The sequence below is a fragment of the Malaclemys terrapin genome, chromosome 20, assembly GCF_027887155.1.
Source record: "Malaclemys terrapin pileata isolate rMalTer1 chromosome 20, rMalTer1.hap1, whole genome shotgun sequence".
Taxonomy (NCBI): domain Eukaryota; kingdom Metazoa; phylum Chordata; order Testudines; family Emydidae; genus Malaclemys; species Malaclemys terrapin.
Window position 1 is genome coordinate 16,569,621 of NC_071524.1, and position 27,763 is coordinate 16,597,383.

Genomic DNA, 27,763 nt, shown 5'->3' on the forward strand with positions numbered 1-27,763 from the left:
AAAGAGTTATTTATTATCACTCCTCTTGGAATAACTAATAATCTCTCTTGACGGACCAGTCGAGTGAGCTGTCAGCAGATCTCAAAGCACTTTCCTGATTTATTTGCTTACAGATCAACTGGATGGACCCTGGCACTCTCCAAAATCCACCCGTGACCCTGAGTCGCCAGGAATATGGTCATTAGTTGCTTTGTATAGGTATCAGTTCCCGCCCTCTGAGCCTTTGTGACTCTGGCCTGCTAAGCAGTGACCTGCCTGGGTTGCCTTGTGCTGCGCGGATCCTACATTCTGTCTAGGGGGCCCTCTGGGCTCACACGACGCGCTGACGGTTCAAGTCAGGAAATAAAAGCTAGAGAACGTTATCGTTCCCCAGATCACACACTGCTTCGCTGCGCGCACACACACACACACCCTCGCCCGGCGCTGAGCACTGCAGCGTCGGTCTGCGGGCAAACGCCGAGGTATGGATGTCCAAGAGAGGTTGGCATTGGATATTTCCACCCGAAATCCTCAGGACGACTTTGAGCTGCTGCAGAGAGTTGGCGGAGGGACCTACGGGGAAGTTTATAAGGTAATTTTTCGGACCCGTTGCAATCGCTTTCCTGTAGACCCCGCTCTGCTGTACGTTGTAGGGCTTGGGTCAGAACCTCCCTGCCCTGCACCTGGTCAATAACACTCTCATCAGGTGCTCTCGTGATGAGTGGCAGCAGCATGCCACTAAATAAGATCAGTAGCATTTTCCAGCCCCTGGCATAATGCTCAGTGTAGGGCAGTGGGGAGAGTCAGGCCCCTTGTGCAGGACCCTGACGGTGATTACGGGGAGGGGGGCCGCGTGGTATTTGCGATAGCTTCGTGGTGAGCTTCGTGCTCTGAGACCTGGCAGGGCGAAAGCCTTGATCTGGGGCGGGGGAAGAGCAAAGAAGATTTAGGAGCTGCACCTGCTAGAATGAAAGTGTCGCCATGACAGTGGGCGATGCGGCCGATAGCACAAGGAGATCAAGGCGGTTTTGCACCCAGCTCCGAAGAGCCAAGCCTGGTTTGTTTGTTTGTTTGTTCGCTTGCTGCAGCAGCTTTTTGCTACGGTTGTTCTCGGCGGCCAGGAGTTTGAGGCAGGTCTGGGGGAGTTAGTCGACCGACCCCTGCGTTATCCCTTGACCTGGATTCCCTGTTTCCCTGCACTTGGCACAGTCATTGACACCAATGCAGGGTGGGTGTGAAACGCCGTTAGCTGAGCAGGGGGCAGTTTGCACCCCTCCATCTGCCCTAGGGTTCAGCATGATGGGGCAGGCTCCCAGGGCACAGCCCTGGTGGCAGGGAGGTCAGAACCAGGCCCGGGGGCTGCAAAGTAGAAAACGTGGATTTGGTTTAAAATTTAACCACATTCGACAGAACAATGGCTGGCGGGGGCGTGATTTTCAAATATGAAAGTAAGCTAAAACGTGGGCACCTCTGGGGTGGGACGTGGCAGCTGTTTCCTACAGGGATCCCTCATGCACCACTGAAATGCAGCCACCTCTGGGGTGGAACGTGGCAGCTGTTTCCTACAGGGATCCCTCATGCACCACTGAAATGCAGCCACCTCTGGGGTGGAACGTGGCAGCTGTTTATATAGGGATTGCTCACCCAGTTCAAAAAAAAATGCAGCTACCTCTGCGGAAGGGCATGGCAGCAGCTCATACAGGCGTTGCTCACCCAGCACTGAAATGCAGCCACCTCTGGGGTGGAGCAGAGCCGCGGCGTGTACAGGGATTGCTCACCCGGTGCTGGGTGGTCACTAAGGCAGAGATACAGGGAGGCAGCGTCAGAGCTGCCCCACGGAAGGCACCTGCCTGGACGATGTGGGGGGACGGGAGCAGAGAGCTGCAGGGCTGCTGGGCTCGGCTGGAGCAAAGCCATAGGGCGGGGAAAGACATAAAGGGGCAGGAGCGGCCTGGGCCCCGAAATGAGTCAGGAGCCCAGGGGCGCAGTGGGGAGGGTGGTGCGGCCAGGCTGCTGTGTGTCAGCGGGGACGGCAGCCCCAGCCCAGCCTGGGGGGGTGGGATGGAGCTGGGGCTCTCGGGTTCAGGGAGGAGAGGGAACAGTCCCAGCCTAGGGTGAGCCGGAATGGGCCAGGCAGACAGCCGCTGTCACTAGCCCAGGCCAGAGGCGAGCGAGGCCCGGAAGCTGCTTTGAGCAGCAGGCGGGTGGAGGCGGGCGAGCAGGGCCAGCACAGGGCGGCCTGCACCTCCCGTGTGACAGCAGCCCCGTGCAGCCGGAGCAGACCCAGGCACCTAGCCAGCCCCGGGGCCTGCCCTGGCAGGAACAAGCCCTGCTCCCAGCGCAGCCTGCTGCACGGCTGGGCTGGGGGGTGGCAGAGGGCAGCAGCCGGCGGTGCTTGGGAGGCTGTCCTGGATGGGCAGGGGCAAAACGGGGCACCAGGCAGGTGGAGCCAGGCTGGGCAGCCGGGTGCTCTCAGGGGGCCTCGTTTGTGTCTCATTCCGTGGGTCACCTCCCCAGCCCCTGCGGGGCTACCGTGCCTGGGCATAGCCAGGCACTGCTGCTGTGCCCACGCCGTGGGGCTGCCTCCTGCAGCTAGCCCCGCCTGGCAGGACTCAGCAAATCAACTCCCCCCCAGTAGGTGTAGGGCTGGGCTGGGGGTCGGCTCCCCGGAGCCTGGCTATTAGGGCAAAGAGCTCTCCCCATGACAGCTCTGCCAGTGCCCCTCACTCCCGACCCGCAGCCCCTGCTAGCCCAGCCCCGGGCTCCCCCCGCCACAGCTCTGCCGGTGGCCCTCACTCCCGACCCGCAGCCCCTGCTAGCCCAGCCCCGGGCTCCCCCCGCCACAGCTCTGCCGGTGGCCCTCACTCCCGACCCGCAGCCCCTGCTAGCCCAGCCCCGGGCTCCCCTCGCCACAGCTCTGCCGGTGGCCCTCACTCCCACCCCGCAGCCCCTGCTAGCCCAGCCCCGGGCTCCCCCCGCCACAGCTCTGCCGGTGCCCCTCACTCCCGACCCGCAGCCCCTGCTAGCCCAGCCCCGGGCTCCCCTCGCCACAGCTCTGCCGGTGCCCCTCACTCCCGCCCCGCAGCCCCTGCTAGCCCAGCCCCGGGCTCCCCTCGCCACAGCTCTGCCGGTGGCCCTCACTCCCGCCCCGCAGCCCCTGCTAGCCCAGCCCCGGGCTCCCCTCGCCACAGCTCTGCCGGTGCCCCTCACTCCCGCCCCGCAGCCCCCGCCCCCAGTATGCCAGTTTGCGTTACTGCACTGAGCCTTCCTGCAGCCACCACGCTCCTCAGGGTGAACTTGCAGGGCCCTGCAGCGGCTGTTAGCAGCCGGGGAACTCCCGGCCACCTTTCCTGGCGGTGCGAGCGAGCGGCAGCTCAGGGCTGTGCACAGCCCTGGCTCAGGACCAGGCCCTTTAGGGGAGCTCTGGGGGCCTGTTCTGCAGCCCCCGACCCTATTCCTCCCCAGAGCAGGTCGCAGGTTCCCCCCCTTCAGTGCTGGAATGCTCCCTTCACAGGCAGGGGGGGGATTTCAGCCTCCAGGGCCCAGCAGCCTCTGCCAGCGGAGGGGGTGGTCAGTGGTGGGGGCTGGGTTGGTCCCTGGCTGGGATCCACCCAACTCATGGCGCAGAGGGGCCGGTTGCATTCCTGCCCAACGGCCTGGCGTGCAGCGAGTTTGCTGGGTCTCGGCGTGCTTGGCCATATCTGCGCCCCCACTGGCCAGCCCCCACCTGGGCCGAGAAGCCAGGGATAGGATGGGCCATGGAGACACAACCCCCCCCCCCCGCCCCCGGGTGGGTGCCTGGGCAGAGTACCTTGCCTCTGCCCACTTGGACTACAGGGCATGCCCAGGAGGTGACAGCTGGGGCCAGGCCCCAGGGTGGGGGGGCTGAGGTGGGGGCGTGCTGGGCCTTAGACAGCGGCGGGAGGGGACAGGGCCGGTGCTGAGGGCGTGAGGCTGTTGGGGGGGGATCGTGGGTGCCTGGGGTCTCTCGGCAGCTAGTGGCAGGATGCCCCCTGCGCCAGTGCAGTATGGGGAGATCCCGCTGAGCCGCTCCTGCCTGGGGTCGCACAAGTGCCCCGGGGACCCCTGGGCTGCCCTCCTGGGTGCTGGATGTCTTGTCCTTGGGTGGCTGGCACGGGTCGTTCGCACGTGGGCAGGAGCGAGGCCCCGACATGGCTGGGCTCCCGGGTTTGCGATTCAGCCATGGGCTTTGACAAGCTCGCTGTGTGGGAGGGAGGGCAGGGCCAGCCAGGCTGGGTGGTTCAGGGCGTGGCCATGCCCAGATCTCGCCCGCCCGACACTGGCCTCCGGGGGATCGGGGCAGCAGCTGCCCTCCTGCTCCTGAGAAGTTTCCTGCAGGAAACCCGGCTGCTGCCCAGAGAGTGACAGGGCCGGAGGAGCCCTTCCCCCGCTGGCCGCCCGCCCACCCGCCCGGGGTGTGTGCAGAGAGAGAGACACTGAGAGGGCCATGCACACGCACAGACATACAGACCCACACACACTGCATGGGCCACGCGCATGCACAGACATACAGACCCACACACACTGCATGGGCCATGCTAACGCACAGACATACAGACACACACACACACTGCATGGGCCACGCGCATGCACAGACATACAGACCCACACACACTGCATGGGCCATGCTAACGCACAGACATACAGACACACACACACACTGCATGGGCCACGCGCACGCACAGACATACAGACACACACACACTGCACGGGCCACACGCATGCACAGACATACAGACACACACACACACTACATGGGCCACGTGCACGCACAGACATACAGACACACACACACTGCATGGGCCACGCGCACGCACAGACATACAGACCCACACACACTGCATGGGCCGTGCTAACGCACAGACATACAGACCCACGCACACTGCATGGGCCACGCACATGCACAGACATACAGACTCACACACACCACATAGGCCATGCACACGCACAGGCATACAGACACACACACACTGCATGGACCACGCACACGCACAGACATACAGACACACACACACACTGCATGGGCCGTGCACACGTACAGACATACAGACACACACACACACTGCATGGGCCGTGCACACACACACCCACACCCACTGCATGGGCAGTGCACACGCACAGACATACAGACACACACACACACACACTGCACGGGCCACGCACACACACACAGACATACAGACACACAAACACACTGCATGGGCCACGCGCACGCACAGACATACAGACCCACACACACTTCATGGGCCGTGCTAACGCACAGACATACAGACCCACACACACTGCATGGGCCACGCGCACGCACAGACATACAGACCCACACACACTGCATGGGCCGTGCTAACGCACAGACATACAGACCCACACACACTGCATGGGCCACGCACACACACAGACATACAGACACACACACACTGCATGGGCCGTGCTAACGCACAGACATACAGACTCACACACACCACATAGGCCATGCACACGCACAGGCATACAGACACACACACACTGCATGGACCACGCACACGCACAGACATACAGACACACACACACACTGCATGGACCACGCACACGCACAGACATACAGACACACACACACACACACTGCACGGGTCACGCACACACACAGACATACAGACACACACACACTGCATGGGCCACGCACACGTACAGACATACAGACACACACACACACTGCATGGGCCGTGCACACACACACACACACACACACTGCATGGGCAGTGCACACGCACAGACATACAGACACACACACACACACACTGCATGGGTCACGCACACACACACAGACATACAGACACACACACTGCATGGGCCGTGCACACGCACAGACATACAGACACACACACATTGCATGGGCCGTGCACACTCACAGACATATAGACACACACACACGGGGACACACGCTGGATGGTCCCTTCGCACACACACAAACACAGACTGCATGGACCATGGACACGCACCCATAGACATACAGACACACACATGCACGTACTATGGGACATTTGCACACACTCTGCATGAGCCAGGCGCGCACACACACACAGGCCCAGAGCCCTTCCCCCACAGACCACCAGGCTGGGTGGTTGCGCATACACACACACACAGACAGGCAGAGTGTTTCCCCTGCGGGTTGTCTAGACACACCCACAGACGCACACAATCCGGCAGAGAGAGAGGCACACATGAGAGCCAGCAGACAGACAGACTCACAAGCCAGGCAAGACATGAGTTCACCCCCAACACCCACCCCCTCTCCAACCCACTGACACGCTCGTTTCCACACCTCCCTTCACACCTTAGCTCGCACTCTCCCTGTCCTGTTCACACCCACACAGGATTCAGCACACAGCCGGGCGCCAGCCCCTGGCGGGGGAGGAGGAAAGGGGTGGAGGAAGGTTGGCCCAGTTCTCAGGAGACCCTGGTTCAGTTCTCTGCTCTGCCACAGGCGCCCTGTGTGACCCTGGGCGAGTCACTTAGCCGCCCCGTGCCTCGGTTTCCCCCATCTGCCCTGTGGGGATAACAGCCCTGCCTCATGGGGGCTGGTGAGGATCAGCGCTCAGGCACACCCACAACACACCCGCTCGCTGCAAGCGGGCGCACGTCAACTGAGACCCAGCCACTGAGCAGCAGCGTCTGGCTGCTCCCTCGGGCCTCCCTGGCTACTGCATCCGCCTGGCATCCCTAGCCTGGCCTGCCCGGAAACGTCCGCCGAGTAGAACCAGGTTGGGGTGGGGTGGGGAGGAGAGAGCTCTCCCAGCCCGAGCCGGAGAGGGGATGCGGCTAGACTGGGGTAAGGGTGACAGACTGGCGTAGGCCGGGGCTGCGCTGCTCACTTCTGCAGGCACAACTCTGCCCGTCACGGGTGGGAAGAAGCCGTGAATGCCCCTATTGCAGTTACGTTATTAATATTATTGATTAGCTCTGTTTATAGCATATTCCCCTACGGGAGCAGCTGCGGTGGGGTGAGGGAGAGCTGCGTCTGCACTGGGAGCGCAGGGCCAGGCCTGGCGAGGGTCGTGTAGCGCCGGACGGGAACAGCTGCCCCGTTACAGCGGGAGAGCTGCGTCCGCACTGGGAGCACTGGGCCAGGCCTGGCGAGGGTCGTGTAGCGCCGGACGGGAACAGCTGCCCCGTTGCACCGGGAGAGCTGCGTCCGCACTGGGAGCGCTGGGCCAGGCCTGGCGAGGGTCGTGTAGCGCCGGACGGGAACAGCTGCCCCGTTGCATCGGGAGAGCTGCGTCCGCACTGGGAGCGCAGGGCCAGGCCTGGCGAGGGTCGTGTAGCGCCGGACGGGAACAGCTGCCCCGTTGCATCGGGAGAGCTGCGTCCGCACTGGGAGCGCTGGGCCAGGCCTGGCGAGGGTCGTGTAGCGCCGGACGGGAACAGCTGCCCCGTTGCACCGGGAGAGCTGCGTCCGCACTGGGAGCGCTGGGCCAGGCCTGGCGAGGGTCGTGTAGCGCCGGACGGGAACAGCTGCCCCGTTGCATCGGGAGAGCTGCGTCTGCACTGGGAGCGCAGGGCCAGGCCTGGCGAGGGTCGTGTAGCGCCGGACGGGAACAGCTGCCCCGTTGCATCGGGAGAGCTGCGTCTGCACTGGGAGCGCTGGGCCAGGCCTGGCGAGGGTCGTGTAGCGCCGGACGGGAACAGCTGCCCCGTTGCACCGGGAGAGCTGCGTCCGCACTGGGAGCGCTGAGCCAGGCCTGGCGAGGGTCGTGTAGCGCCGGACGGGAACAGCTGCCCCGTTGCACCGAGAGAGCTGCGTCCGCACTGGTGGGGTGTGAATGCCAGGGTGGCTGTATGGATACTGCGCTCCTAGGGTAGCCCCGGCCCCTTTATGCCGGCCACAGGGATGGGCAGGGGTGTTAATGCCATGCGGCTTTCTAGTGTAGATGGGCCCTAGGTCCTGCGAGGCTGGGCCCGTGTCTGCTGGGAATGTGCAGTGCCTGGCACAACGGGGCCCAGGCCCTGCTCCGAGGAGCTCCCCACCTGGGCCCCAGCCGGCAGGGCCACTGCGTCTGTGTCGGCCGGGTGAGGAGCAGGGCGCTGGCATGTGGGCGTCCCACGGAAGGAAGGGCGGCTTGGCACCCAGGGGACTGTCCCTCTGACGGATACCCCTGCTGAGGGGGATGCCCCGTAGGAGCGGCCAAGAGGACACAAGACCCACTGGCCTCGTTCTGCCCGTGGGCCTTAGGCTGGGCCGGCTGCCAAGACGCGTTGGCTTTGAACCGCTGCCTCGCGGTGACGGGCTCCGTGACCAATCCCTCGATAGACCCCCCCTGGGCCCCCGTTCTCCTCCCCACCTCGTCAACGGCTCCGTAAAAATAAAAAGCAGAAGTGGCGAGTTGTTTGCTCTGAGCGAGGAGAGGTGGCAGCCCCCTCCTGGGGGGTGGGGGGGGAATAGCCGGGGCCCTGCCGGGCAGTGGGGGTGGGGGGGTACTACAGTCAGGATTGGGCCCAGCCATGAGATTCCCGGCTTCTGGCGAGCTCTGCCGGCTGGCGTGGGGCGCGGCGGCACTCGCCTGACTGTGTCCCCAGAAATACCCCCGCCTCCGTGTGATGGCAGCACTGGGGGCTGACGCTGCTGTGCCCTGACAGGACCTTGCCCCGGCTGAGAGCCCATGGCCGTTTGCTGCGCTCTCAGGGGCTTGGTTTCGGATGGCGGGTGCGGGAGGGGTCTGGGAGCAGCTGCCTGGCCTGCTAGGGGCTCAGCCCTGGGGTGCCCCCCCCTCCCACGGGCACTAGAAACAGTGGGGGGGGGCATCACGTCAGACCCCTCCCAGGCTGGCGTGACATGGGCAGAGTTTGACCGAGTGGCCTTGGGACCTAGCGGGATCTCACCGCCACTCAGCTATGGCCCCCTCCCTGCTCAGAGCGCCCCTTTGTGCTGGTCCCCACAGGTACAGGTGGGGCAGGGGTGACTTGAGGAGGGGGCATTGGGCCAGGCCCCACGCCAGGGGAGGGTCTGGCCCGGTGCTTGGCAGCCTCCTGCCGCCTTTGGGCTCAGTGGCATGGCACCATGGGCTGCCACGGGGCCCACGACAGGCCTGAGGCCGCAACTGGGTCTAGGGTTTGCTTTGGCCTCCCAGTCCCTTGTAGGGAGGCTGCCAGACTTGGTCCCATCTCCTAAGGGAGGAGGAGGATTCTGTCCTTCAGCTGCTGCTTTCCATCCCTGTTGTACAGCTGGGGAAACTGAGGCAAGGACCAGGGAAAGGACTCAAGCAAGGCTGCACAGCATATCAGTGGCAGAACTGGGGATAGAACCCAGGAGTCCTGGCTCCTGCCTCCCTCCCCCCCCCACTCTAACCACTAGACTCCACTCCCCTCCCAGAGCTGGGGATAGAACCCAGGAGTCCTGGCTCCCGCCCCCAACCACTAGACTCTGCTCCCCTCCCAGAGCCAGGATAGAATCCAGGAGTCCTGGTTCTCGACCTTCTTCACTAATCATCATGCTATATTCCTTCCCCCAAATCAGGAGTTGAACTCCGACTCCCTGATCTAACCGCTAGACCCCTCTCATTCCTGGGAACCCAGGAGTCCTGCCTGTAGTTCCCTCCTAGATTAAATTAGATGCACCCGTTTCTCTGTGGCTGTCGGGGAGAAAATAGGGGGTTGTATTCAAGAAATAGCTTGTGATTTTCTTACTGACATACCAGAGTCAGTGGTGGGGAGGGACCCCCGGACCGTAAGTACAACCCCTCCTGCACGAGCGAGGGGAGGGCATCAGTGGTAGCTGGCACCAGCCACTATGGTGTGGATTTATGGGTAGGTGCATCCTATGGCCCCCATCCCCATAGTGTCAGGGCGCTGCACAAACACCTCCCCCCCACCCCTGGGAGCCAGGGGAAGATGATCCTCCCCATGTCACAGATGGGGGAAACTGAGGCACACCACAATGATGTCACCTGCCCCAGCTTCTGCGGGGAGTCCGTGGCAGAGCCAGGAATAGAACCTAGATCTCCTGGGTCCCAGCCCAGGGCTTCAGCCACAGAGCCTGTGTTGTGCTGCAAATACCCAAAGGGCAGAGTTAAGGCTGTACATTATTGTATATGGTTTGTATGACAGTAGCACCTAGGAGCCTCAGCCACGGGCAAGGACCACATAGCGTTAGGCGCTGTACGTTTTTATTGCTATTAGGTGTATTACGGTAGGGTTACACTGTAGGGTTGTTCTCAGGCATGTGCTGGTATCTGCTATCTCCATAGTGCCGCTCCTCCAGAAGGATCCCAAAGTGCTTTACAGCTACGTACCTTATACACAGCGAGCCGCTCGCCCAGCGCTGAGATGCAGCCACCTCTGGGGTGGGGTGCAGGGGCTGGTTAACGGCCGCACAGCACGACAGTTCAGGACCCTCCGCTGGACAGGCAAATCCCCGTTGAGATGGGCGTTTTCCCCTTGATCGTTCTCTCCCTTTGTGTCGCTGCAGGCGAAGAACAAAGGCAACGGCGATCTGGCTGCCATAAAGATTGTGAAGATGGAGTCAGGTGAGGGAAGGCGGGTTCCACTGCGGGAGAGGGGAGAGGGACTCCAGCCGACCGCTTCCCCGGGCCGGCTGTAACCAGAGATCTGTCTGACCCCCTGGAGCCTCGTCTGTGTGTCTGTCTGATCCCCTAGAGCCTCATCTGTGGGACCCTCTAGAGCCTCGTCCGTCTGACCCCCTGGAGTCTCGTCTGTCTGTCCCCTAGATCCCAGCCTGTCTGTGTGTCTCTGTCTGTGGTCTCCTGAGCACGACACCCTTTCAGATCCGTTCTCTGGCCCTGAGAGTTCAGTAGCAGCGGAGCTGCCCCCAAGCTGCTCCTGGTGGCGTGGGGCGGATGTTCTGCCTCCCGTGGGGCCGGGGGCTGGCACAGGGCGGCCTGGCAGGCCTGAGGCCCTGCACCTCGAATCCCCCATGGCAGGGAGGGGGGCGAACGCCCCTTGGCAAGGCCGGGATCAGGGAGCTGTTGGGGCCACCACTCACGGATGCCCCACACCGAGCCCTGCCCCCCTGGTACTGCCCCGATGAGGAGCTCCTGGCACGCAGCGGCTGCAGCTGGCGGGAAGGGGGCTGCTGGCAGGCAAGTTACCGTAACAGCAGCCGGCAACATCCTTCCCGGCTTCCTCCCCCCGCCCCTCCTCCCCCCGCGGCTGTCACACACGGCTCCCCAGCGCGGGGCACGAGGGGGGACTGGCGCGTCGGCCCGTGCTCCCCTCTGCCCCCGGGGGGCAACCTGTGCATCTGGGGCAAGTGTCGCCTGCCGCGGGACCTTGGGGGGCTCGGGAGCTTTAACGCCCCAAGGGCTGTGGGGGAGGGTGTTTGCTGGGGATCATGGCCGGGGGTGGGGCAAACAGGGCATCTCCAGCAGCCCAGGCCGGCTAGGCATTGGGGTCAGCACTGACTGCCAGGGAAGAGCGACCCCCGCCGAGCCCCCCCACCCCACTCCTCCCAGCCCGGCGCCCCCCGCCGAGCCCCCCATGCCCTGCCCCCCCAGCCCGGCGCCCCACGCCGAGCCCCCCCCGCCACACTCCCCCCAGCCCAGTGCCCCCTGCCAACCCCCCCACCCCGACCCCCACGCCCGGCACCCCCCGGCGAGCCCCCTTGCCCCACTCCCCGCAGCCCAGCACCCCCTGCCGAGCCCCCCATGCCCTGCTCCCCCCAGCTCAGCGCCCCCTGCCGAGCCCCCCCGCCTCTCTACCCCCAGCCTGGCGCCCCCCGCCGAGCCCCCCCAGCTCAGCGCCCCCTGCCGAGCCCCCCCGCCTCGCTACCCCCAGCTCAGCGCCCCTCACCGAGCTCCCCCCGCCACACTCACCCCAGCTCGGCGCCCCCCGCTGAGCCCCCCCGCCCTGCTGCCCCCAGTCTGGCGCTCCCCGCCGAGCCCCCACCCCACTCCCTGCAGCCCAGCACCCCCTGCTGAGCGCCCCGCCCTGCTCCCTTCAGCACAGCGCCCCCTAGTGCCGCACTCCAGGTGCTAACAGCTGCTGTCACTCCCCAGATGACGACTGCGCTGCGATCCAGCAGGAGATCCTCATCGTGAAGACCTGCAAGCACCATAATATCGTGGCCTATTACGGGAGCTACATACGGTAAGAGATCCTGCCCCATCTCTCCTCTCCCCACTGCCCCCCACTGCCCCATCCCCCCCGGCTTCCCCTCCCCCATCTCTCCCCACTGCCCCCCACTGCCCCATCCCCCCCGGCTTCCCCTCCCCCATCTCTCCCCACTGCCCCACACTGCCCCATCCCCCCCCCGGCTTCCCCTCCCCCATCTCTCCCCACTGCCCCCCGCTGCCCCATCCCCCCTGGCTTCCCCTCCCCCATCTCTCCCCACTGCCCCCCGCTGCCCCATCCTCCCCGGCTTCCCCTCCCCCATCTCTCCCCACTGCCCCCCGCTACCCCATCCTCCCTGGCTTCCCCTCCCCCATCTCTCCCCGCTTCCCCATCCCGCCCGGCTTTCCCTCCCCCATCTCTCCCCACTGCCCCATCCCCCCCGACTTCCCCTCCCCTATCTCTCCCCACTGCCCCACACTGCCCCATCCCCCCCAGCTTCCCCTCCCCCATCTCTCCTCATTGCCCCCTGCTGCCCCATCCTCCCCACTACCCCCCACAGCTTCCCCTCCACCATCTCTCCCTGGCTCCCTCCTCCCCGCCCTCACTCCCTCCCTCTTCCCATCTGGAGCCCCCTCCCCCCACGGCTTCCCCTCCTTTTCTGCCCATCCTGCCTGTGTGGCCAGGTGGGTCCTGGGGCAGGTGCATAGTCCCCACCCCCAGGCCCTGGGGTGGGTCGCGGGAGCCCCTTGGCCCAGGACATGAAGGCCCTGCCCCATTAACCCTCCATCTCTGTGGCCCGGTAGGTTGAACAAGTTGTGGATCTGCATGGAGTTCTGCGGGGCCGGATCTCTGCAGGACATTTACCACGGTAAGGTGGCACCGGGCGGGCACCGCGCCACACCCTCACGGGACCGGCAAACCGCTCCCCGTGCGCCCCCAGCGCAGCGCTGGTGGGAGAACTGGGCCCCAAAGCCTCATCCCCTGCCCAGCCAGGCCGCAGGAAGCCCCGTGCCCATCAATAGCCCCGTCTGCGCCCTGCCAGCATCCTGCCGGCTAGAACAGTACAATTACCCCTGTTGCACAGAAGGGGAAACTGAGGCACAGAAATGGGACAGGTCTTACCCAGCTCCCACAGTGAGTCATGGCAGACTTAGGAATAGAACCCAGGAGTCCTGACTCCCAGCCCCCCGGTCGAACTGTCACGGAGTCCCCGGGCGATGCTCTGGAACTGCTCCCCACAAAGCCAGTCAGGACTTTGGGGAGCCTCCTCTTCCTCGGAGCAGACTGTCTTCAGGGCAAGAAGCTCACACGGCTTCACCTCCTGGGTCTGACCTTGGAGCATTCAGCATATGCCCCTCCGTGTGCTTCCTACAGCGAGTCCGTCCAGGCGGGGTCCTGGGGAAGCCAGAGGGTCCTGCACCCCCACTTCGCAGTCAGACGGGACTCTCAGCCAGCCAGTAAAACAGAGGTTTATTAGATGACAGGAACAGGGTCTAAAACAGAGCTTGTAGGTACAGCAAACGGGACCCCTCAGCCAGATCCATTCTGGGGCCCAGTGAGCCAGACACCCCCATCTGCCCTCACTTCCCATCCCCAGCCAGCCCCAAACTGAAACCCCCTCCAGCCCCTCCTCTCTGGCCTTTGACTCTTTCCAGGGCCAGGAGGTCACCTGATCTCTTTGTTCACCTTTAGCTATTTCCTTGCTGGGGGGGAAGGGCCCCAGCCATTTGTTGCCAGGATACAGGGTGACGGCCATTTATGCAAACTGGAGACTTAAGAAACGCATAGGGGAAACTGAGGCACCCACACAGTAGTCAGAGGAAACATTAAGAACAGTCTCACTTCGTCACACTAACCCGTTAGACCCCACTCCCCTCCCAGAGCCAGTGATAGGCCAGCAGTCCTGCCTCCCCAACGCCCAGCCCTGTGCTCTAACCCCTGAACCCGGCCTGTGCTCTCAGGTGAACGGCTGCTCTCAAAGCCTGCGGCTTGTGCTCTGGGCCGCGTGGAAAAGGAAGTGAGCCCCGCGCTGTGGCAGCAGCCTCCTGTGCGGGGGTCACCAGCTGCTCCAAAATGCAGAACCAAAAGCAGCTGAGATTGCTGTTGTGCATGGCGGGAGGGGCAACGCCATGGTCTGTGCAGCGCCCGGCGCGACGGGGCCCTGATCTCGGTCGGGGTCTGGGCGGCGCCCGGCGCGACGGGGCCCCGATCTCTGTCAGGGTCTGGGCAGCGCCTGGCATGACGGGGCCCTGATCTCGGTTGGGGTCTGGGCGGCGCCCGGCGCGACGGGGCCCCAATCTCGGCCGGGGTCTGTGCAGCGCCCGGCGCGACGGGGCCCTGATCTCTGTCAGGGTCTGGGCGGCGCCCGGCGCGACGGGGCCCCGATCTCGGCCGGGGTCTGGGCAGTGCCCGGCGCGACGGGGCCCCGATCTCGGCCGGGGTCTGGGCAGCGCCTGGCGCGACGGGGCCCCGATCTCGGCCGGGGTCTGGGCAGCGCCCGGCACGACAAGGCCCCGATCTCGGCCGGGGTCTGGGCAGCGCCTGGCGCGACGGGGCCCCGATCTCGGCTGGGGTCTGGGCAGCGCCCGGCACGACGAGGCCCCGATCTCGGTCGGGGTCTGGGCAGTGCCCGGCGTGACGGGGCCCCGATCTCGGCCGGGGTCTGGGCAGCGCCTGGCGCGACGGGGCCCTGATCTCGGTCGGGGTCTGGGCAGCGCCCGGCCCCACGGGGCCCTGATCTCGGCCGGGGTCTGGGCAGCGCCCGGCCCCACGGGGCCCTGATCTCGGTCGGGGTCTGGCCAGCGTTCAGTGTGATGATGGGCTTTAGTGGGGCGCTACCATACTACACCTAATAATAAACCACATCCATTTTCCATTACAGTCACTGGCCCCCTGTCAGAGCAGCAAATCGCCTACGTCTGCAGAGAAACGTTGCAGGTGAGTGCGGGAAGCCCCCTCACGCTGGCCTCAACCCTGGGGCAGCTCAGCTTTCCGGGGCCGTCTCAGAGGCCTTCCCATGGGGTGGCCCCCGCTGGGATTCGAACATTAACCCTGTCTTTAACCATCTAACAACAGTGACTGAATGGAGGCCGGGCGGGGGCCACTCGGGCCGGGCTAAACACCCTGGAGCTAAACCCCCCCTTCTCATTTGTGCTTTTAGGGTCTGTCTTATCTTCACAGCCAAGGCAAGATCCACAGAGACATCAAGGTAAGGAGGGCAGAGGGGGCTGGGGCTGGCTCACGGTCTCTGGGATGGAGACAGGAGAAAGCCGGGGCCGGAAAAGGACTGGCTGGGTCCGCTGGCCGGAAGGATGGATTTGGGGGAGGTCGATAGACGCTGCAGCGCTGGGGTAGCCGTGTCGGTCCCAGGACATGAGAGAGGCAAGGCTGGGCAGTCAGTGCCTTGTATTGGACCAGTGGCTGTTGGCGAGAGAGCTGTGGCTGGGTGAAGTGGCAGAGATGCAGGGGCCCGCTTGGCGATACCAAGAGATGGGCATCGAGTCGCAACCGAAGGAGCCGAGTGTGGGCCAGGGATCTAGAGCGTGGTTTGTCCCGCCGCCCGGCCTGGGAGTGCCAGACCTCCCACAGGTGAAAATCCACCAGGAGCGTGGGGGGGAACCAGGCTGTGGGGACGTGCTCGGCTTCGCCTACGCCCAGTGTTTCAAACCAAATAAATAGGAAACTGGTGCCCTTCTGGGTTATTCATGGGGGGACGCCCCCCCCAGTAGGGAGGGCTGAGCCCAGAGTGAAACTGACTATAAACAGAAAGTGAAATTGACCAGGCAGCTGGCAGACTCCCACGCTGGAGAGACAGGTGCAAAAAAGAGCAGCTAGAGACAGGACCTGGGATCGCTCAAATTCTGTCCCTTCAACGCCCCCGGAAGCTTGGATTAAAACCAATATACTGATAATGTCGGTCGTAGCGTGTTACCACATGTCTCCGGGGCTGGGGCATGTTGCTTTAGCGTGTTACCACATGTCTCCGGGGCTGGGGCATGTTGCTGTAGCGTGTTACCACATGTCTCCGGGGTTGGGGCGTGTTGCTGTAGCGTGTTAACACGTCTCCAGGCCTGGGGCATGTTGCTGTAGCGTGTTACCACATGTCACTGGGGCTGGAGCGTGTGGCCATAGCATATTAGCATGTAAACAGGGCTGAGGCGTGTGGCAATAGCGTGTTACTGCATGTCACTGGGGCTGGAGCATGTGGCAATAGCGTGTTACTGCACATCACTGGGGCTGGGGTGTGTGGCTGTAACATCTTCGCATGTAAACAGGGCTGAGGCGTGTGGCCGTAGCGTGTTCCCAGCACTGAGCTGGGTCCGGCTGTGATTTGCCCCCCGGGGGCATTCAGCACCACGAGGGTGTCCGGCCCCCCTGGAAATCGTAGCCTGGTCGAGTCTGACCCAGTCAGGGCCGAACCTGCCTCCTCCAAGGAGGTTAAACCATTTCTGCAGCCCCTGGGGACCTTCCCCAGGCGCGGCCCCAGCCTCTGCCCACGGCCCCAGCCCCCTTCAGCCTCCTCTGTTCCTTCCCACACAGGGAGCCAACATCCTCATCAACGACAATGGAGAAGTGAAACTCGGTGAGTGTCAGTCCCAGCTTGGCCTTACCGGCTCTTCCCCGGGGTGGGAGGCCTCTGGGGCGTGGCTGTGGGGCAGGTGGGAGATCTATGGGGCATGGTTAGGGGCAGTTGGGGGGATGCAGGTGGGTTGCGCTGGGGTATGGGGCTGAGGGTCCCGGGGGTGTCTGGGGGTGCGTTGGAACAGGCTGATGGGAGCGGGGTGGGGGGCAGGGGCTGGGTTTGGGGGGGGGCAGTGTCCGATACCCACCCAAGGCCAATCGAAGCTTTTCCTTTCCTCCCCCCAGCGGATTTTGGGATCTCAGCCCAGATCAGCGCCACCTTTGCCCGCAGGATGTCCTTCATCGGCACCCCCTACTGGTACCGGCGCGGCTCAGCCCCGGCCTGCGGGGGGGGCAGGGGGACTCATGGTGCCACCCAGGGGCCGATCTCCGGCCGCGTGTGTCTGCCACGCCAGAGTGACGGGCACGGATTGTCGGGGGGGGGGCAGGGTGTGTGTCCCAGGTGTGTGTGTGTGTGTGTATCCCAGGTGTGTGTGTGTGTATGTGTGTATATCACAGGGTGTGTGTCCCAGGTGTGTGTGTGTGGGGGGGCATGGTGTGTGTCCCAGGGGTGTGTGTGTATCCCAGGTGTGTGTGTGTGTGTGTGTGTGTATCACAGGGTGTGTGTCCCAGGTGTGTGTGGGGGGGCATGGTGTGTGTGTGTGTGTCCCAGAGGTGTGTGTGTATCCCAGGGGTGTGTGTGTGTATGTGTGTGTATCACAGGGTGTGTGTGTGTGTCCCAGGTGTGTGTGTGTGTGTGTAACACAGGGTGTGTGTGTGTGGGGGGGGCATGGTGTGTGTCCCAGGTGTGTTTGTGTGTGTGTGTGTATCACAGGGTGTGTGTCCCAGGTGTGTGTGTGGGGGGGCACAGTGTGTGTGTCCCAGGTGCGTGTGCAGGGCTACAGGGTTTGTGTCCCCGGTTTGTGTGTGGGGGGAGGGGCACAGTGTGTGTGTGGGTGTGTGTCCCAGGTGTGTGGGTGTGGGTGGGGCACAGTGTGCGTGTGTGTCCCAGGTGTGTGTGTGTGTGTGTGGGAGGGTTGTATGCTCTGTATGTCCCAGGTGTGTGCTCTGTGTGTGTGTGTGTCCCAGGTGTGTGCTGTGTGTGTGTGTGTCCCAGGTGTGTGTGTGTGTGGGGGAGGGTTGTATGCTCTGTATGTCCCAGATGTGTGCTCTGTGTGTGTGTGTGTGTGTCCCAGGTGTGTTCTGTGTGTGTGTGTGTGAGCACATGCAGGGCCTGTCTGGCGTTTTCCGTGTGCACGCTGGGCGGCGCGAGATCAGCTGGCAGGGCCAGTTTGGGGGCGGCTCTGGGCTAAGGTGGGGGGGAGACGATAGAAATGTCCCCCGGCCCCCAGTGCCTCCATCAGGCTGCCCATCTCAGCCCCCCGCCCCCAGCCAGCCTGCCCACCTCCCCCACTTCCCTGCGCTCTCTCCCGTGCCAGGATGGCACCCGAGGTGGCGGCGGTGGAGCTCAAAGGCGGCTACAACGAGCTATGCGACATCTGGTCCGTGGGCATCACAGCGGTGGAGCTGGCCGAGCTGCAGCCCCCCATGTTCGACGTCCACCCCCTGCGGTGAGTGCCAGGGGGCGGGGCCTGCCACGGGGGAGCCCCACCCCTTCCCAGGTCCGAACCCGCCCCCCTGGACCAGCTCCCAGGGCGTCACACAGGCTGCGGGGCGCAGGGAGGGACTGGCAGGTCGGGGGGAAGAGCGGGGCAGCTGGCACGGGGGAGGATCAGAGCCCCGGCTGGGCAGAGCTGCAGAACCCAGGAGTCCAGGCGGCCAGGAGTTGGGCTTGCAGAGAGCGAAGCCAGGAGGCTGCCGGAGGGAGCGAGCCGGCCCCCACCCCGCAGAGCCAGGCGGCCGCGCGGTTTCCCCCTCACTCTGCACAGCTGCTGGGGGGGTGTGTGTGTCTAGGAAGCCCAGATAAGATCAGAGCGCGACAGTCACTCGGTGCCCTCACGTGGCGCGGTGCCCACAGGCCGCCCTTTCATGCGGCATCTGATCCTGCCCCCACCAAGGGCTCTCCCTGCCCGCAAGGCCCAGGCTGGGGAGTGCGGGGGCCGAATCCGAGCCAGAAACCGGCCTGGGGTGGAGCTTCTGGGGCGTGGGTGGGGGGAAGGGCGCACTGCGTCCATCTGTCCGTCCCTGATCCAGCTCCGGTTCCTGATCCGCCCGGGGCCCCAGCGCACTGGGACGGGCCCATCTACCCGGCCTCCCGGCTCCAACGCTGGTTGCTTCTCCCGCCCCTCGCAGCCTGCAGCACCCCCCTCGCCCTTCCTGACCCGGCCAAGAGCTGGGGATCTGGAGCCCGCGAATGGCTGGCCCCTGCCCTGCAGCAGGGAGTCCCGCCGGTTAATGAACCTCCCGCCCCCGCGCCTGGGTCCGGCGCCCCCTTGTGTCCCCGCAGGGTGCTGTTCCTGATGTCCAAGAGCGGCTACCAGCCGCCGAAGCTAAAAGACAAGGCAAAGTGGTGAGTGGCGCTGGTCACAGGACTGATCCGAGCCCCATTGCCTGCTGCCCTTTGTGACCCCCGGAGGCCAGATGCGGCTGAGGCTGGGCCGGTGTGGGGGGGAGCCCCCGGGGAGGGGCAGTCCCCTGCCAAGGGTGGGAGCTGCTGGGCTGATCCCGGTTCCAGGGTCCTGGGATCAGGTTCTGCTGGAGCTTGGTGGGCTGCGGGGGGCTGGGAGCCAGGACTCCTGGGTTCTATCCTAGCTCTGGGAGGGGAGTGGGGTCTAGTGGTTAAAGTGAGGGTGGTGTGGGAGCCAGGACTCCTGGGTTCTCTCCCTGGCTCTGCCACGGCCGTGCTGTGTGACCTGGGTCAGGTTGGGACCCCTCTCTGTGCCTCAGTTTCCCCTCGGTAAAGGTGGGGGCTGGCCCCATCCCTGGGCCTGGCCTCCCTGCCCAAGGCCCTTCGGCTTCCCGGTTGTGTCCCCCCAGGACTCCGGCCTTCCACAACTTCGTGAAGGTGACGCTGACCAAGAACCCCAAGAAGCGGCCGAGTGCTGCCAAGATGTTGAGCGTGAGTAGGGAGCGGGTGGGGGCAGGGGGTGGCCCATCTCGGCGTGGGCCGGCAGCCGGTCCCCCCGGGGGGCGGGGGTGGGAGAAGCCGGCTGCCCCTCAACCTCCCCCCGTCCCTCCCTCCCCAGCACCAGTTTGTGGCCCAGCCCGGCCTGAGCCGGAGCCTGACGCTGGAGCTGCTGGAGAAGCTGCGGAACCCGGACAAGCTGCCGCGCTGCTGCGAGCCGGAGGAGGAAGAGGCCGAGGTGAGACGGGCCGGGGGCTGGGGGGGCCATGCTCACAGACCAGGGGTGGGGTGGGGCCGTGTTGGTGGGACCCCCCCCACTTAACCCCACCCTGTCTTCCCAGCTGCCACCCCCGGTGCCCCAGCGGATCCACTCCACGCACCGGCACGCGCCGGCCGAGCGCAGCAACTCCGACATCAACCGTACGTTCCCCCGGAGCTCGCTGGGACCTCACCCCCCGCTGGGAACCCCGCCGTGACCCCCCCTGCTGGGAACCCTGCTGGGAACCCTGCTGTGACCCCCTGCCCCCACTGGGAACCCCTTCCCCTGCTGGGAACCCCGCCGTGACCCCCACCCCCGCTGGGACCCCCCCCACTGCAAACCCCGTCCCCCGCTGGGAACCCCGCCGGGACCCCCTGCCCCCACTGGGAACCCCTTCCCCTGCTGGGAACCCCGTCGTGACCCCCCCCGCTGAGACCCCCCCCACTGCAAACCCCGTCCCCCACTGGGAACCCCGCCGGGACCCCCTGCCCCCACTGGGAACCTCTTCCCCCGCTGGGAACCCCGCCGTGACCCCCACCCCCGCTGGGACCCCCCCCCACTGCAAACCCCGTTCCCCGCTGGGAACCCCGCCGGGACCCCCTGCCCCCACTGGGAACCCCTTCCCCCGCTGGGAACCCTGCCGGGACCCCCCCACAACTGCAAACCCCATCCCCCGCTGGGAACCCTGCCATGACCCCCCCTCGCTGGGACCCCCGTCATCCGCTGGGAACCCCACCGTGACCCCCTGCCGTGACCCCCCCCGCTGGGAACCCCGGCGTGACCCCCCCCACTGCAAACCCCATCCCCCGCTGGGAACCCCGCCGTGACCCCCCCCACACTGGGAACCCCACCGTGCCCCTCCCCCTGCCAGGACCTCCCTGATGAGACCTCTGCCATGCACCCCCCCTTCCTGGACCCCACTGTGCCCCCCACATGTTCCCCCACTGGACTCCGCCCTCCGCTGGGAACCCCGCCGTGACCCCCTCCACACTGGGACCCCCGTCCCCCGCTGGGAACCCCGCCGTGTCCTTCCCACTGTGGGACTCCCCCTGCTGGGACCCCTGCCCTTCCCCTCCTCTGTACACTTTTCCCCCACTGTGCCCCCCGTCCTGGGACCCCCCTGCCATTCACCCCCCTGCCCAGACCCCACTGTGCCCCCCGTCTGTTCCCCCTGCTGGGACCCCTGCCCTTCCCCTCCTCTGTACACTTTTCCCCCACTGTGCCCCCCCTCCTGGGACCCCCCTGCCATGCCCCACCCCGCCAAGACCCCACTGTGCCCCCCGTCTGTTCCCCCTGCTGGGACCCCTGCCCCGCCCCTCCGGTGGAACCCCCACGTCCCCCCACCTTGTGCCAGTGGTGTGGGGTCCCTCCAGTCCCGCTGGCAGGCGCACGGGGGGTGGGGGGTGGGGAGCTGGATGCCGGGAGCTGCCCCTGCTTCCCCGGAGGCCCGTGGCTCGGTGTCACGAGCTGGCACCGCGCGTCCGGTCTCAGCCGCCTCTCATTCCAGTGCAGCCCATCAAGATCAGGACCCGCTGGAAGGAGCCGACACCTCCGTGCCACGTGGTAGGTGCTGCCCATGTCCCCAGCCCCCCACGCGCCAGCCCCTCCAGCGGGCACTCCAGGGGCAGCTCCACTCCCCGGCCCTGGCAGAGTGGCTGTTCTCTTCTGCCAGGGCGTCCGTTGCGGGGTCCCCACGCCAGCCCCGCTTTCTCCCCACGCCCTGACTCGCCAGCCCCTGGGGCGTGGCGTGGCTGGGAACATGGCGCCGGGGGCGCGCTGGGGTCTGAGCTGAATGGCTCAGCGTGGGCGGGGGGGTTACACCTGCCAGGGGGCCGGGCTGGCAAGCGGAGCCGGCGTGAATCCCGGCCCTCACCCTGCTTCTCCCCACGCCCAGGAGATCTGCCTAGACCTCAGCTACGGCACCAGCGGCAGCGCCCCCAGCTCCATGGGCAGTGCCAGGTAACAGCCCCGGGCCCCATGGGGGGGGGATGGGCAGCCCTGGGGCCTCGCTGGGGGCCGGGTGTTGGACCAAGGGAACCTTGCTGCAGGGCGGGGAGTAAGAAGGGACGGCTCAGGAGCCCCCGTAGAGGGGAGGAGGGGGACAGGCTGGCTCAGGGGCCCCACTAGAGGGAGGGGGGAGACAGGCTGGTCCAGGGGCCCCGCTGGGGGACGGGGAGATGGGTCGGCCCATGGGCCCCCTGGCGGAGGGGGGAAATGGGCGGGCCCAGGGGTTCTGCTGGGGGAGAGGGGAGACGGGCCGGCCCAGGGGCCCCGCTGGGGGAGGGGGGAGACGGGCCAGCCCATGGGCCCCGCTTGGGGGTGGGGGGAAAGAGACGGGCTGGCCCAGGGGCCCCCTGGCGGAGGGGGGAAATGGGCGGGCCCAGGGGCCCCGCTGGGGGAGGGGGGAGGAGACGGGCCGGCCTGGCCCAGGATCCCGTTCCCGGCTGCTGCTCCAGCTGGCCCTGGGGCCTGTCCCGGCGCCAGCCCTTGGCCAGACTCAGACTCAGGCTCCGGCTCCTTCGCAGGGTCAACGCGTCGGACTCAGACAACGACTATGACGACGTGGACATGTAGGTGCCTCCCCCACCCCTGGGGCTCATCCAGCTGCAGGGACCCCCCCCCCAAAGGGGGCTCAGCTTGGTCACGGCACGGGGAGGACAGAACTGTGACGGGTTGGGTCACAGAGACCCCCTTGGGACTGTCACCTGACGTGCTGGAATTACCTCTGAGCCCGTTTCCCCTGCCGGCTTGGGACTCCAGAACCCTGCCTGGTTGAGCCAGACACGCCAGCCTGCTGCAACACAGACCCAGGGTCTGACCCATGCCCCCAAAGCTGCAGACTTTAACTGAAAACCACTCAGCAGGTTAGCTGTCTCCAGCCCCCAGACACCCAGCTCCCAATGGGATCCAAGCCCCAAATAGATCCGTTTTACTCTGGATAAAGCTTACACAGGGAAAATTCATAAATTGTCCGCCCTCTTTCACACTGAGAGAGATATACACAGCTGTTTGCTCCCCCAGGTGTTAATCACTTACTCTGGGTTAATTAATAAACAAAAGTGATTTCACTACTTATAAAAAGTAGGATTGAAGTGGTTCCAAGTAATAACAGACAGAACAAAGTAAGTTACCAAGCAAAATAAAACAAAACACGCAAGTCTGAGCCTAATACATTAAGAAACCGAATACAGGTAAATCTCACCCCCAGAGATGGTCCAATAAGCTTCTTTCACAGACTACACTCCCCCTAGCCTGGGCCCAATCCTGTCCCCTGGTACCGTCCTTGTTAGTTCCAGCTCAGGTGGTAATAGGGGTTTTCTCATGACTGGCTCCCCTTTGTTCTGCTCCACCCCCTTTTATAGTTTTGTCTGTCTGGGTCCACACCCCTCCTTCTAAATGGAAAAGCACCAGGTTTAAGATAGATTCGTGTGTAGCTTTGGTTACCATGGGGCTGGGCGTCTGCCCCTCCACAGCCGGCGGCTCAGCCCTGTCCCTCCATTGTCCCTGACTCCCCGCGGCCCTGCCCTGCCCCCCGTCTCCCCTGCAGCTGGTGGCTTTGCCCCCCCCCCCCCACAGGATCCCACGTGGGGTCAGGTCAGTGGTTCATGATCTCTCTCTTTCCCCCTCGGTCCTGCCATGCAGCCCCAGCAGCTGTGACCCGGCCAGGTACGTGCCCCCACACCCGGCACCAGGCTCTGGGAGTGGGGCTGGGGGCTCCATCGCCTGTCCCAGCTCACAGGGTGGCGGGTGGCCTGGGCCGAGTGCCCCCGGGCTGGTACTGCCCGATGCCCCGCAAGCCGCTGCCAGAGACGTGATCTGGGCCAGGCCATGGGGGCTGGGGGGCCTGTGGGTAGTGGGGGACCCGGGGGTCATGCCAAGTCCCGGGGGGCTGGGGGGCTCCTAGGAGGGTGCGGAGGACCCCGGCAGCCGGGGCCTGGCCCCCCAGCACAGTGGGCTCCTGGCCAGGGCGTGGGGCCCAGAGTCCCCGGGGGGCTGGGGATCTGAGGGCTCCCTGTGCCAGGCGTGGGGGGCAGCCTCGGGTCGATCGTCTGGGCTGCGGCATGGGGGGGTTCCCAGGGAGACCTGTGCTGACCGCTGTGCTCTGCCCCCAGGCCCACGCTGCCAGCCGACGCTGACGTGCCGCCCCCACTGCCCCCCAAGGTGAGTGCCCACTGGGGGGCGCTGAGGGGGGAGGCTGCGTAGGATATGCCAGGGCTGAAGCAATGGGAAACTTGTCCAGTCCCCCCCCACCCCCCGTTAGACCCACCCCCCAGCCAGCCTGTAGTTCCTGTGTCAAACCCACCCCGCAGCCAGTCCGGTGCTCCCCCCCGTCAGACCCATGGGCCCAGCCAGCCCCTAGCCCCCCTGCAGCCAGTTCATAGCCCCCCCCATCAGATCCACCCCCCAGCCAGCCCGTAGCTTCTTTATTAGCTTCCTGGTTACTCGGCAGTGCAAACAACACAGTTCCCTCAAAGTGACCCAGCCTCAGACCTCCATCCAGGTACGTCAGACGTGATGATTTATGGGAAAATCTTATTCATCATATAAAAGAGAAAGTTCTGCCAGTCCCAAGGGATCGGACACATCCCCTCCCAGGTTACCCAAATCCACGCTACAGCCAGTTCTTCTTAACTAAACTAACCTTCATTCAAAAACAACCCACAGAGAGTATTGGTTAAAAAATCAGTATCCCTACGGACGAGTTCAATCCATTGAGGTGCAGAGATGCTGAACTTTGTAGCTGCAAAGAGTTCGTTCAGAAAGCGTTCCTCGGTCCTAGTCCAACGGCCAGATCTCACACTCGGGGCGTACCCGCATCACTGGGACCTCGGTCATGCGGCTCGAACGTCCCCTGACTAAGCCTCAGCAGATCTGAGCTGACAGAATCAGGCCCTGTGACGAAGTGGGACGGTTCTTAATGTTTCCCTCAGTTTCCCCTATGCAGTTCTTAAGTATCTAGGGGGTGGGATAAGGGTGTCTGGTTGCTGCAGAGCAAAGGGCCAGGGTACCTAAATGCCAGACACTCTGTCTCCTAGCAACTGATGGCCTGGGCCCCTCCTCTGCAAAGGTGCCAACTGAAGGTGTTGGAGACAAAGGGATCAGGTGACCTCCTGGCCGGGGAAAGAGACAAAGCCCAGAGAAGGAGGGGCTGGACGGGGGTTGGAGTTTGGAGCTGGCTAGGGACTGGAAGGAAGGGCAGACGGGGGGTCTGCCCTAGGATGGACCCGGCTGAGGGGTCCTGTTCGCTGTACCTACAAGCTCTGTTTTAGACCGTGTTCCTGTCATCTAATAAACCTCTGTGTTACTGGCTGGCCGAGAGTCACGTCTGACTGCGAAGTGGGGGTGCAGGACCCTCTGGCTTCCCCAGGACCCCGCCTGGGCGGACTCGCTGTGGGAAGCGCACGGAGGGGCAGATGCTGAATGCTCCACGGTCAGACCCAGGAGGTGAAGCCGTGTGAGCTTCTTGCCCTGAAGACGGTCTGCTCCGAGGGAGAGGAGGCTCCCCAAAGTCCTGACTGGCTTTGTGGGGAGCAGTTCCAGAGCATCGCCCGGGGACTCCGTGACAGGCCCCAAGAGTCTTTGATACAATGTCACGTCCTTGGACAAGTTGGGATTCCCTCGGGGACGGAAGGGAACCAGGCTGACTTTGCAGGGGTCCATCACCGGGCCTTAGTTAGCTGGTTCCTCCGCCATTCCCGGAACGTTTCAAGGCGAGATGAATACTGAGCTAGCCCGTGTTTACAATTCATTTCAACGCCAGGATGCTGTGTGGGCGCTGAACGATCAGAGTCCAGCCTAGACAGGAACAGGTGGTGACATGGGCGACCCTACGCCTACGTGTGTAAATACACAAAAACACAAACGTGGCTTTTGAGGGGTATTTATTTTGCAGGATGTTTAACCCTTTCTGGCCATGTGTCACCCGGCCCCATCACCCACATCCCTCCAAGCAGCCCGTAACCCCCTCTGTCAGACCCACCCGCCCAGCCAGCCTGCTATCCTCCCTTGGGGGCCCCCCCCCCATTTTCCTGCAGTCTCCATCTGACGCCCCCTCCCCCGTCTGCAGCCCAAGTTCCGGAGCCGGTCTGACGAGACACCCGCCGAGGAGACGCGGCCCCAGCCCGGGGGGCAGCTCCTGCAGCGCCCCGGCACCCCGGTCTCCCTGGTGCGGTGCTCCAGCGGGCCTGTGGGGAGCCGGACCCCACACCCCACCCAGCACGCCGACCCCCGCCGCTCCCACCTCTCGGCCAGCTCAGGTGAGTTGGGGGGGGGGCTGAACAGGGCTGCGGGTCGGGAGTGAGGGGCACTGGCAGGGCTGGGAGGGAGCCTAGGACTGGGCTAGCAGAGGGCTACGGGTCAGGAGTGAGGGGCACTGCCAGAGCTTGGGGAGGGGGCAGGGCTGGGCTAGCACGGGGCTGCAGGTCGGGAGTGAGGGGCACCGGCAGAGCTGGGGGGGCAGGACTGGGCTAGCAGGGGGCTGCGGATTGGGAGTGAGGGACTCCCAGGCCAGGGTGGGGGTCTGAACCCCCCCAGTGGGGCGCAGGAGTCACTGAGGCTGAGCGCAGCCCTTGTGGCACCTCTCCGTGGGGTGGGTGTTTGGGTCTGGGGGCTCGGGGAGCCAGGCCAGAGCGACACAGGCACCCTTTGATCCTCGCCCCATCCCCAGATCCCACCCTGTGGCCCGGACCCCGGAGCGAGGAGCCCCCCGTCCTGCCCCCCAAGACAGAGAAGAAACGGAGACAGGTGAGACCCCCCAGCACAGCCCTCGGCTATAGACAGCGCCCGGGTGTGGGACTGGCCCTGCTGTTTTCCCGTAGGCTGTGAGTGCCCGGGTGTGGGACCGGCCCTGCTGCCCCGTGGGCCAGGGGTGGGACCGGCCTGCTGCCCCATGTCCATGTCTCAGACTCTCTGTACCCCCTGGTTCCAGCTTGGCTCCGTCTCCTGACCATGTGTCATGGACTCACAGATCATGCCCACTCTTGGCCCCGTGCGGTCCATGGGGGGTGCCCCTTTCAGTGCGACAGCCCTTCTCGGGGGTCCACTCTCTCTTGGGGTTAGGCCCCTCCACCTCCTGGAGCCGCACCTCTCGGAGCCTTAGCACGTCTGTCTCTGCTGTGAGCCCCCTCAGGGAGTCCACTCGCTCTAGACCCCCGGGGCCTCCACCCCCGAAGGGGACGATGCCCCCTGTTCTCTAGCCTGGAGTGACTCTCAGCCAGCGTAAAACAGGAGGGTTTATTGAGAGTTGAACACAGCACAGGAAACTCTCAGGGCCTCAGGCCGGGCCTCCCTCAGCCCAGCACATCCCGGTCTCCCCTGCATCCAGGTGGGCTCTGCCTGCTCCCCCTCTCCAGCCCAGAGCCCCCCTGCTCCCAGCTGGGCATCTGAGATCACCGGCCCCAGGCCCCGCCTCTGTCCATTGTCTTCTCTCCAGGTAAACAGGGTCGTAAACTGGGGCCTCCTCTCCTGCTTCTCCCTCTGGCTGGAACCGGCTGGTCAGGTCACTGGGTCCTCACTCTGCAGCCCATTGTCTGCCCACTGGCCAGAACCGGCTGCGTCTCCTCAGCTGGGCCTGCGGGTCCCCAGGTCACCAGTCGCTGGGGTATCCATCCTCCCGGCCATCGGCTGGGTCCCCACGTCCTCTCTCCGGCCCTCTGCAAAACACACTCCCTCTCCCCTCACCTCGTTAAACCAGTAACACCCAGGGAAACTGAGTCCCACCCCCTCCGCATGCAAACCATTGAAACCCCACCGAAAACAAGAACCCCCCCCCCCCACTTCGTTACACCTTGCACCAGCCCCAGCAGCCTGGGAGTGAGAGG

The 27,763-nt window shown here is 64.7% G+C and overlaps 1 protein-coding gene across 4 annotated transcripts in view; it reads left to right on the forward strand.

Annotated features, from left to right (window-relative positions):
- Positions 1–400: 400 nt before the first annotated feature.
- Positions 401–27,763, forward strand: part of MAP4K1 (mitogen-activated protein kinase kinase kinase kinase 1) — a 33,477-nt gene continuing 6,114 nt past the window's right edge. For all 4 annotated transcript variants that reach the window (XM_054010223.1, XM_054010224.1, XM_054010226.1 and 1 more), the window contains exons 1-20: positions 401–571; positions 10,439–10,496; positions 11,985–12,075; positions 12,843–12,907; positions 14,921–14,976; positions 15,200–15,247; positions 16,579–16,621; positions 16,906–16,978; positions 18,099–18,230; positions 19,067–19,129; positions 19,597–19,678; positions 19,806–19,922; positions 20,026–20,104; positions 21,451–21,506; positions 21,838–21,902; positions 22,469–22,513; positions 23,586–23,609; positions 24,056–24,104; positions 26,011–26,200; positions 26,611–26,687. In XM_054010223.1, coding sequence (XP_053866198.1) covers positions 464–571; positions 10,439–10,496; positions 11,985–12,075; positions 12,843–12,907; positions 14,921–14,976; positions 15,200–15,247; positions 16,579–16,621; positions 16,906–16,978; positions 18,099–18,230; positions 19,067–19,129; positions 19,597–19,678; positions 19,806–19,922; positions 20,026–20,104; positions 21,451–21,506; positions 21,838–21,902; positions 22,469–22,513; positions 23,586–23,609; positions 24,056–24,104; positions 26,011–26,200; positions 26,611–26,687 — 1,521 coding nt within the window. In that variant the 5' untranslated portion in view covers positions 401–463. The remainder of the gene's footprint in view (positions 572–10,438; positions 10,497–11,984; positions 12,076–12,842; positions 12,908–14,920; positions 14,977–15,199; positions 15,248–16,578; positions 16,622–16,905; positions 16,979–18,098; positions 18,231–19,066; positions 19,130–19,596; positions 19,679–19,805; positions 19,923–20,025; positions 20,105–21,450; positions 21,507–21,837; positions 21,903–22,468; positions 22,514–23,585; positions 23,610–24,055; positions 24,105–26,010; positions 26,201–26,610; positions 26,688–27,763) is intronic.